Raw genomic sequence first — 11,290 nt, forward strand, 5'->3', positions numbered from 1 at the left:
GGAGTCCAGTGGGTGGTTCTAATCACTGATTGACTGTGATCTTCGTATTACATAGGGAAGGCTGTGGACCGCCCACTGGACTCCTAATCCCAGAATGAACAGAGGTTTCAATGAAAAAATATTAACGTGACCATTTTTTAAAAAAGGGAAACCTCAAATCGAAGTAAAAGTCTTTTAAAGTCTTCACCTTCTTGGACTTTTTATTGTTTATTGTGTTTCTCGTCTTTCCCTAATCCAGTGGCGATATCTCACTCGCGGCCGCATGCTCTCTCTGTTTCTGGCCTCCAGTCCGCCTCTTCATTGTCTGTGTATAAGTTACACATATAGTACTTCCTCTAGCCTGTGTTGCTCTGTTTTTGACTGGTAATGAATAGTTTTGCGAAGAGTATGGAAAAAAAAAAACAGTGTTCCTCTGAGACTCGAGGATGTGGCTACTGCCAAAGGTTCATCTACTGAATTATGACTTGACTAGGGTGATTAGTTACGTGTTTAATAATTTAGTATTTAATAATCACACTCTTTGTATGCCACTGTTTTGGTCACAGACAGTAATTCTAATAGGAACTTGGGTGAGAACATGGCAGTGAATCTCCACCTGTGAAGCCAGAAGCAGTTCTGGAAGATGGCTCCCCATCCTTGGCTAGGTTCGGAAGACGTATCCTTGATTAAGGGTATGGAATCCAGGTAATTGGAGAAAGATAAATTGGTATTGTACTGTACATAGAGCTAGGGGTTTGTTAGATTAGTGAAATGGTAGCTTTTGCGTATTAGGTTTTAAGCTTCACATTCTCTTGCTAAAGGAATTAGAATTGTCAAGTAACAAGAATAGACACCATCTGCATGCAACAGCCATATGTGCTTCAGGACATTTCCTAATTTTCCTGTTTCCTATTTAAAAATACATCCACATATACTGCTTCCTCTACGGCCCACATGTCATACATATACAGCTCCCTGCCCTGCCATGCTCTCTAATAGGCCACATGCAACAGCAGCCTAGTTAAGGTGACAGTATTACATCACTGCTTCAAGCCACCTGTGCCGCTTACAGCAAGAGACGTCAGCAGCCCAGCGGAGGCGGTGTGATGCACTGAGGATTTCGTGAATATAAACTTAGGGCCTCTGTGTGTGGTGGGACAAAAGGGGTAATTATTGCTCTGTGGGGGTATAAAAGGAGTTATTAATTCTGTGTTGGACACAAAGGGGTCATTATTACTGTGTGTGGCACAAAGGTGCAATGTTTCTGTGTGGGGCACAAAAGGGGCACTATTACTATCTGGCACTATTGTTTTCAGGGGCACTATTTGTCTTGGACTACTATTTTGTGCTCACTATCTGTGTTGTACAATTATCTTTTTTCTGAAGTACAATATTTGGAGGTACTGAGCAACACAGCAAATACAGTAATGAGGCCAAATGGGCAGCAACCAGCACAGCATTGGGGGGTAGCAGCAGGATGGGGAGTTTTGGTAGGACGTGGGAAAAAGGTGAGGAGGGTCCTGGAAAAGTTAGGAACCAAAGATGTCTGGACAGCAAACTCAGATACAAGTCATGACTGGAAGAAGTCTTCACGGTGGTCTGGGCCAGATAGGGAAAAAAAGGGAGAGCGACTCCAACCAGAGAAGACGACACATGTCCCATTATGTCTTAAAAAAAATTGCTGCTTTTAATATATAGAATTGTTTTTTATAATCTTTAATTGACTCTGTGGACGTCAATAATGACAAATAACAAAATGTTCTGACTCCTTTACACTGGCCCCACAATGTGTTAAAACGGCACTGACTAAGTCTGTCAAAAGAGTAGGCATGGTGTTCTTACTTTAGTTTGCTAATTCACTTGACTAACGTGTTCAAAAGGATGGACAATCTAAGGCCGGGTTCCCATATAGCGTAAACGCTGCGGAATTTCCGAAACTGAATTGTGTTCGTAAATTCCGCAGTGTTTACAGTAGCAGCAAAGTGGGTGAGATTTAGTAAATATCATGCCCACGCTGCAGAAAAAAACCGCAGCGTAAACATTAATAAATTGACCTGTGGTGCGGAATTTAACTCTGCAGCATGTCAATTTATGCTGCATGCTGCATTTTCATTGGTTTTCTGCTGCGGAATTCAATGGGGATGCAAAACCTGCAACAGAAAGCCAAGTGTTGCGACTTTTGCAGCATATTCGCAGCGTTTACACTGCAAAAATCGCAGCGCCAGAAAAAAAACAAAACATACTTTCTTCGTGCAGTTTGGCCTCCTGGGATGAAGTTGTATCTCATGTGACCGCTGTAGCCAATCATAGGCTGCAGGGTCAAATGGCCTGAAATGTCATCCAGGGAAGCCGATGCGCATGTTAGATTGGAGAGGGGTATGTATGTGCACCTAATTACGCAGCGGAATTTCCGTCTGAAAAATTCGCACCACAATGTGAAGTTCCTGTGGGTTCAAGATCGGAGATCCCGTGAAAACCCAGCCTTACACTTCTTCCTATGTGTCATTCTGGTCACAATTCGCATGTTTATTCCAAATAAATATGAGTGGGTGATATTTATGATCTTTGCCCTGCTGACAAATTGGGTGGCATCTACTAAAGGTCTGAGGAGGTGACAGGCATCCCTGATGTGTCGATGAGCTCTAGATATGTGTTCCCCACTTTGGTGTTGTGTTATAGGAGGTATTCATTGACAGCGCAATCTATCGGACCACCATCAATCTTCTGAGATGTGAACATACTCTCAAGTATCAGTTTTCCCAAATATAGTTAATCTACCATGTTTTTTAAATTGTCGCTGAACACGTTGCCCACTTGGAAACATGGGGGAAAAGGGGAATTAGATGAGTAAGTAGAGCAGACCACAGTTTTCACTGCATCTCTGACCTATCGCTGATTGAGTAGCTTACACCTCTATAATGCTGAACACTAGTGATACCAGCGCCTGCACTGACAAAAGCAAGAGTTGCAACAGCACTGAAAGGACAAAAGGCATGACGATCAGCTGCCCCTATTGACTTGGCAACTGTTGTTGTGATTGTGAAGCACCAAAATGTACACAAATTATTTATTTGTAAGTCTTACTGCATCACACCAACACAACGTTGCATCCACTGCATGTCTTGCAAGAAAGCTTCTTTCCAGGGGCATAACTAGGAAAGACTGTGCCCCATTGTAAACTTTTGACTGCCCCCCCCTCCCCTAGGTGCCACACACATCCTCCCTTGTAGATAGTGCCCCCTGTAGATAGTGCCCCCTGTAGATTGTGCCATACAGCGCCCCTGTAGACAGTACTATATAACCCCCCCTATAAGAGACAGTGCTATACAGCCCCCCCTGTAGACAGTGCTATAAAGCCCCCCTGTAAATGGTGTCACACTCCTCCTTGTAGATTGTGCTCCCCTGTAGATATCGCCATAAAGCCCTCCTGTAGATAGCGCCATACAGCTCCCCCTGTAGATACCGCCATACAACCCCTCTGTAGATAGCGCCATAGAGCTACCCCTGTAGATAGTGCCATACACCCCCCTGTAGATAGCGCTAAACAGCCCCCCTGTAGATAGCACTATACAGCTCCCCCTCCTGTACCTAGCGCCATATAGCAACCCCCACTCCTGTAGATAGCGCCATATAGCGACTCGCCCTCCTGTAGATAGCGACCCCGAAACCAATAGAACAAAAAAATCTCACACTCACCTTGGCCCCATTCCCGCGATGAACGGAGCGAATCAACGCCGACGGGAACCTTGCGTAGGCCGGCGTGATCCAGTGATGGCAAGGCCTGTAGCCTAGTAAATGGCAGAGTAGGGAAATACCTCCCTGCTCTGCCATAGTGTTCAATAGTATCTGCGTCCTAAGGACACAGGTACTATTGAATGTGGCATCTCTACCACTGTAGCTGTCATAACGGCAGCTAGTGGTCCCACCGGGCATGGGGGGGCCTGTGATGGCGGGCGGCCCCTTCATGCCACGGGCCCTGTAGCAGCCGCTATGACTGCTACAGCGGTAGTTACGCCACTTCTTCATCCATTTCTTCGTTTACACATTCACACAATCCCTTATAACCGAAATCTCAAGAACAGACAAAATTCACAGATGATCTTAACGTTACACACCATAAAAAATATATACCTAAGTGCAGGACCTGACGGGGTGGTACATGACTTCTATTTTTAGTGTTCTTACATTCCTTTGTCATGCACCGCCCCCTACACTAGGCATAAGGCCTCATGCACACGCCGCTTACCGTTGATCCGTATTTGAGTCCGTAATGCCCCTGAATTGCTTCCGAAACTGTTTTGTATGTCCGTATATTATGCCCGTGTTGTTTCCATGTGTCATTCATTTTGCGGTCCGCACCCTTAGGAAGGTCATATGATCGGAATTCTCAGGCGTTTCATAGCAACGTATCTGCAAAATGTGGAGAGCACATGAATGGCCTCAGTGTGCAGTCCATTATTTTTGCGAACCCTTAACATAAATGGTAACACGGGTCCTCAAAAACGGACATGTATAGAACATGAACAACAGATCTGCAAAAAAACTGATGTGTGCATGGACCAAAATAAATTAATGGATCAGCATGCTATCCGCAAAGTCCGGGCCATGAATCCGGGCCGCAAAAACTCAGGACATGTCATTTTACTATCTGTATTTGTGAATCATGGGAACCCCTCAGGGGGTTGGAACAAACTGGTGACATCAATTCCAGTCTTTCTTTTTTTTTTTTTTTGCTGATCCATGAATATTGGTGACACACGGATGCAAATACACACAATGGATTCGTGGTTTTGCGGACCGCAAAATTACCACAGTCGTGAGCATTAGGCCTATCAGTTTTTAAACCGAGAAAAAACGTGTGTGTGTGTGTGTGTGTGTGTCATACATCCATTTTAAAAATGGTTGGAGAATGAAGTGACTGCAGATATTTTTGTTCTACTTTCATGTGCATTTATTCTCCAGGAATAATGTGGCAGGTGGTCATGTCATCAACAAAAAAAGTGATGATGCTGAGAAGTTAAATCATCGATCCTTATGTTCAGAGGACCTGCAAGTTTAATAGGTAACTGTTCACTATTGTGGGAGGAACAGCTAATGAGCCGGCAGAATTTGGCAAGGTGCTTACCTAAGGTGCTTTGTGATGTATAAAATAGGTATGCAGGAGCAGGAAGATCACACTCACACCTGCCATCTCCCCTTTACACCAGAACCCACTTGGTCCTTCTCTAACACGTGTCCAGGTAAGTTTCATGTCTTTGGGGATAGAGTTTGGATGTTTAGAGTTATGAGTTGCATGTAGAGCTAAACAAGACGAAGAATTTAGCACTACTTGGGTCCGTTTACCCATTATTGATTTCTAACCATCAGTCCTACTAATCTATAGTGCTTACTGTATGACAATATATACAGCAGATATAGGTATGGGTGTAGGTATAGTCATAAAACATATGGTTGTTCCAGCATAAAAAGCCAATAACTAAACTACATACAGAACTTGATAATACTACATTGTGAAGTCTACAAATAATAATAGGCGGAATAGTTCAGTTCTTTATTTTAAATTGTGTTATCTTCTGATCTGTTTCACCTTATCTCAACCATATTTCCATGCCTTTCATCCATGGGTTGACACCATTAGCTTTTCCTGTTTTTCATTATGTTCTCCAATATTTTAATTTCGTTGTTCAATGTTCAATCACTTTTGTATCCACAGCTCCACTCTCCATTTCTTATTTCATCATGGCCTTGTGGATTCAGTGTCTCCCTCTGGCAATTCTTCTCATCCTATTTACACCCACCACCCAAGCCTTAGCCAACCAACACCTGTGTGGACCTCACCTTGTAGAAGCCTTGTACTTGGTCTGTGGAGAAAGAGGTTTCTACTACTATCCTAAGGTCAGAAGAGACCTTGAACAACCATTAGGTAAGATGTGAGCATAATTTAAGAATTCAGATATTGTAATAATAGACACATGATGTTTTTGATGATAAGCTGATCACAAAGTGTCCCCCTCAAGGGACCTCCAGTAATTAGCTGTAATATGTGGGGAAACCTGGCAGTAAGTGTTCAATTTCTCTGCAGTGCTACCACAGGGGACATTAAGTATTACACAGTGCCCATTCATATCAATGGGTTGTTTGTGTAATGCAGGACAGGACAGATGCTCTAGAGCAAGAGATGCCTTTTGTAACCGCTCTCCACCCTGGCCAATAGATGATAATCCTGAACAGAGCCCCCCCCCCCTCTAATAACCCTAATATGGAAGGCTCTAATAGGGTATATGATAATGGGTTTTCTAAACTTGACAGCCCCTTTAAGTGCCTTTGTTCACCAGAAACACTCAATATTTTTTCCTGCGTGAATGAATTTTTATCAGTGGGGGTGCAAGGTCACAAACTTTACCAAGGTGATTTTCTCACTTGTATCTGTGCAATATCAGTAAAGTGTTTGACTACATTACCCTTATAAGATTTTTTTCCTATCAAATGTTATTATGTTGATAAACAGAAAACACCATAATGTACGCAAAAACTTAATTTGTCTGTAAACTATAAATACCCTTATGTCCATAAAGCATTGTTTTAAATTTGAGTAAATTGTACAGCATCTAAAAGCTGATCTGTCACCTCAATATGATGCCCTAGGTAAGAGCAGCATATTACAGGGACGTCTGTTTCCTCTTAGCCAAAATGGCACAAAAATATTGTGCCCTTTATCTAATAGGAGTGATTCAAATATTAAGTGGAGCTTTACCCCCGCCTCTCCCCCTGTATGCAGATATACAGCAGCCATCCATAACTATGAGGACAAGTCATACAATTGTATATCATAGGTTTACATAAGAGAGATTTACATGGTGTATGCGCTAAAAGTAAAGGAAAAAGTTTGAACAAAGCCTTAAACCGTTAAATTAATAAACTAGGTTATGTAGTGGCAACCTGTGCAGCTGCCTTTTATAAGTTTGGGCCCCAAATGTGAGGCCATCAGGTCCAATTGCGCCCCCCTAAGCACCACACAGGTCCCAGAGCCCTAAGACTGATCACATGCATCAGCTATAATGGCGAGGTGGCTACACTTGTGCTCATCTCTCTCCATGAACGGCTATAGCAGTTACACAGCTTATGAACGCTTTGCATCAGAAAACAATAATTAAGGGATCCTTGGTCTCTCACCTATCAGGTATTTATAGCAAATATGCCATGAATGCTTCAGATGGGAATACCCAAATAAATGCTTGTTCCATACACACCAAAGAGAATAATTTAAATCACGTACTCCTGGGTGGATGATGGCAGTCACATCTAAGGAAGCCAAAACGGCCGCCAACTAAAGCAGAGGCATCGTATTCACTAAATGGTGCTTTGTGGGTGGTAGGGCACCTAGACTGAATGTCTGAATGTTCTATTTATACCTTTAGTTTAAGAAATTATAGGAATATCCATTGAGACTAAGATGATCTGATATCTATGCTACTATATAGCTCTAGCACAGTCATCGGCCCACACTTACTTATACTGTCTAATAGTTAGACAGTATAAACTTAGATCAGGCATTCACAAATTGCCAAATTTATCACAGAGGAACATTCTGTATGATAATTTTTGACAATCTTGCATGACCTGTTAGACATTTTTTTCTTCCCTATATTATCTTTGATTTGGCTTATTTTGCGCCAGATATTTGTTCCAGTTTTTTTGCACATTTATTACTCACACATTTTAAGCCATGTCCACTTTAGTAAGCCTTGTCCCTTTCCAGGTAAACCACGCCGCCTTTTCAAGCCACTTTTAAAAAGTGTCCAGTGAGCTGCAATCATCAAAATTGCACCAAATTGTGCCAATTTGCACCAAAATTTGGCACATTTTTGACACATTTTAGACCCAGATACAGTAGTAAATCTGCCCGTTGTCTTTTCCCGTGTCAGTTATAAAATAAAGTAATATAATTCATACAGCCCTGCTACCATATTGGCACTTTTGTGTTTGTGTGTGATATATATATATATATTGCAAAATTTTATTGATCCAATTGCTATGATTTTTTTTTTATATAACCCTCAAAATAAATAACTGATTGTATACCTTGCTGGCCAAAAACTCTTCTCTTTATTCTTCACATTCTCTTCATCCACATAAATTTTTTATATTTATATTGAGTTAACCTTTTTCTTATGTACTAGCACAAGTCATAGTGTGTACCATAATCTGACAGTCTATGGCTCAGTTCTTACTAGTGCTGGGTTCCATTAAATTAAAAAAATATATAACACCAATAGCCTAGTCCGCAGCGTTATTCTTGCCATAAAAAAGGAAACCCAACAGAAACCTGTCAGACACATTCTAAGTCAATGGGATCACTACATGTGATCCATAGGTCTACAGGTAAAATGATTGAGTTATAACAATCACAACATAATGTGGTAAATGACAAATTCACCTCCACTACACAATAATGGGCCTTAAAGATCCAGCACAAGACATCTTCATTTGGAGTTCTTTGGAGCCAATCATTTGGCACTAGAGTCTATTTCTTCTGGGATGATTCACAAATTACCTATTAGAACTTATTTGTCCTGTGTGTACAATGATAACAACAAGAACTATGGTGAAATGAAAAGTGGACATGTACATGTTGTTTATAGATGAAGGGTGGGCCCTCAGAATAATTTCCCCTGGTGGGCCCATGGAACCCCAGTCCGACGCTGAGTATAACCATGGTGGTATCATAGTATTACATTACATTTCTTGATGGAGGTGTCAGGACATTTTGTGAGGCCAGTAGCCAGTCTAATAAAATAATTTACAATGCATTTCTTTATTATTCTCTTTCTACAGTGAATGGACCCCAAGGTGGCGATCTGGAGGGGATGCAGCTCCAGTCACAGGACTATCAGATGAGGAAGAGAGGCATTGTGGAACAGTGCTGCCATAGTACCTGCTCATTGTATGAACTTGAGAACTACTGCAACTGAGGGGCCGTCGGGACTGTTACTTGGGCACTTACATAAATGATTTCTTAATATCAGATCAGCTATGTAATATTACCACATTAAACTGTATATACATCATCTAAATATATATGTGTGTATATATATATGTGTGTATGTGTATATATATATATATATATATATATATATATATATACACATACACACACGCACACACACACACACGCACACACACACACACACACACATATATATACCGTATATATAGATATATATATATATATATTCACCCTCTACTGCCCTGACATTTCTATTGTGTCTTTTTGCTATTCTTTTAATATTTGAATCCATCAATTTGGGATTAAGATATTAATATTCAGCATATTAGTATTGTCCCGAGTCGAAAAGCTTTATTTTCTATTGACGGCAAATAGACACAAGTGGAATACTGAAGGACAGGTGGCAAAGGATAACAAAAAGAGTGGGTTCATGCAAGGGTATCAAGTCTCCCGAAACTAACCGAGTGTAGGACGGGGTGACAGTGAACAAGTGGAAGAAATTGTGAGGAGAATTTCGTTAACCCTGCGCTTTTCTGACATTGAATGGGGTGAAATGCCTTGATGTTATACAAAGCCTCTTTTGATAATGTAAGTGTCCTGTACCTATCCATCCTCTCTGGCTGGCTGCATACAAATAAATGGAAGAGATAAAGCACTTCTGGTATTATTTAACTGCGCTACTGTGTGTATAATAAGTTTGATTTATAAATACATTAAGTCAGGATTTATATGCTCGGGGCCTGTCATCGGCTCCCAGCTGCTGTGATTAGCTGGCGGTTTTACATCCAACCAACAGGAAACAAGAGAGGGAAAAATACATTGTGTACCAGCAACAAAAGAAAAATCCACCTCGTAGCTACTTTACATTTTTCAGGCCAAAACCACAATTAAAGTATCGTATAGAATGGTAAACACATCATTCAGCAAATCAGGCTGCCATGGCAGAGGAGAGGTTAAATTGGAGGTGAAACAGGGTATGCAATCTCAGGGATTTTCGAAGGGGTGTATAAGGGGACACGGGGGTAGACAAAGCCAAAAGACCTTATATCCCATTGTAAGAGAAGCAGTGCTGCTTTCTATTAAAGAAGAAGTTATAGCTGGAAGGGGAGGGGGCGTCATGGCTGTTGGCTGAAAGCCACTCGCTGTTGCCTACCCCCAGACCCCCAATCCCCCCTATCCCTCTCCGCCCCCCGCGTTCTTATCCTGAGCTGACCCCCTGTTTGGCTTAATTCCAGAAAGCAAACCTCGAGCCCCTCGGAAAGCCCTGAGACTGAACGCCCCAGTCTGATGGCCCCCTCTCTCTGCGAGAAGGGGGGCTTCCTGCTCTGAGGCAGCTGGGAGCTCTGTGCTTTGTCTCTGGTACTGAAGGAGGGGAGAGAGGTTGAAAGGTTAGGGGAGCAATACTCTTCAATTGATAGAAAGGGGTTAAAATATTAACGCTCTGCAAGGCACTTATAGGGAATTAGCTAAGGGTAAATGTTCTGCAGATCCGTGACAAATAATTGAGCTACAGCTTGAGATAGGAAGGTGATTAATAAAACAACGATCTGTTCAGGGGTAAGGAACTGATTAATAACAAAAAGTTGTGTGAGTTGAAAGAATAGTTTTATGGGGAAGCATTTTGTAACTTTATGTAAAAAGTCTGGTTAATGGGGTGATGCTCTGCTGCAGAGGTTGGACAAATGAGGGATATGCTGCAGCTGGAGTACACTGAGCAGTGGATCAAACTGATGCAGATCTAATAAACGTCTGGGTGTCGGAATGATTTGCTGCAGATGTGGGGTCGTGTTGGAGACTAAGCAAACATTATTGTACTTGCAGAAAAAGTATATATTATATAGTATTGCATGTTACATACACAGGTAACCGCAGCATGGACACATGCACCTGAACGAAGCTGGAAAAGGTGGCAAGGGGGAGACGGCAGAGCGTAGGGTGTCCAAAACTGACCTTATGTTGTACAGATAATGCAGATAGGTGAGGTCTCTATCCCAACAAGTCTGCCATTTTGAATTGCCTACAGTACAGTATATCAGACACCCAAACTGGAGCCAATTTTATATGAACATAATAAATCTAATATCCTATCTACATTAGAAAGTTCAGATTTCAACTACGAGTGATCATGTTACCCAAATTTGTAGGGATTTAGTAATAGTCTATGGTGCACTGTACCCATATTCAGAACGGGGCTCTACAAGAGTGATTGTGGGTTCACCGATTTGGTTAAAGTTGTCCTTTTAATACGTAGAACCCATTTGAACCAGATAGAGGGACCTTGGATTTAATTTATTAATTACACCT

General features: G+C 41.7%; 1 protein-coding gene across 1 annotated transcript; it reads left to right on the forward strand.

Annotated features, from left to right (window-relative positions):
- The first annotated feature begins 5,145 nt into the window (after window positions 1–5,145).
- On the forward strand, window positions 5,146–9,028 carry INS (insulin). Its single transcript, XM_075836965.1, has 3 exons — window positions 5,146–5,219; window positions 5,693–5,902; window positions 8,815–9,028. The coding sequence occupies exons 2-3, from the start codon at window positions 5,719–5,721 to the stop codon at window positions 8,949–8,951; spliced, it is 321 nt and encodes a 106-aa protein (XP_075693080.1). The 5' UTR covers window positions 5,146–5,219; window positions 5,693–5,718; the 3' UTR covers window positions 8,952–9,028.
- The last annotated feature ends 2,262 nt before the right edge of the window (window positions 9,029–11,290 follow it).

Source organism: Rhinoderma darwinii, chromosome 9 (assembly GCF_050947455.1).
Source record: "Rhinoderma darwinii isolate aRhiDar2 chromosome 9, aRhiDar2.hap1, whole genome shotgun sequence".
In the NCBI taxonomy this organism is placed as follows: domain Eukaryota; kingdom Metazoa; phylum Chordata; class Amphibia; order Anura; family Rhinodermatidae; genus Rhinoderma; species Rhinoderma darwinii.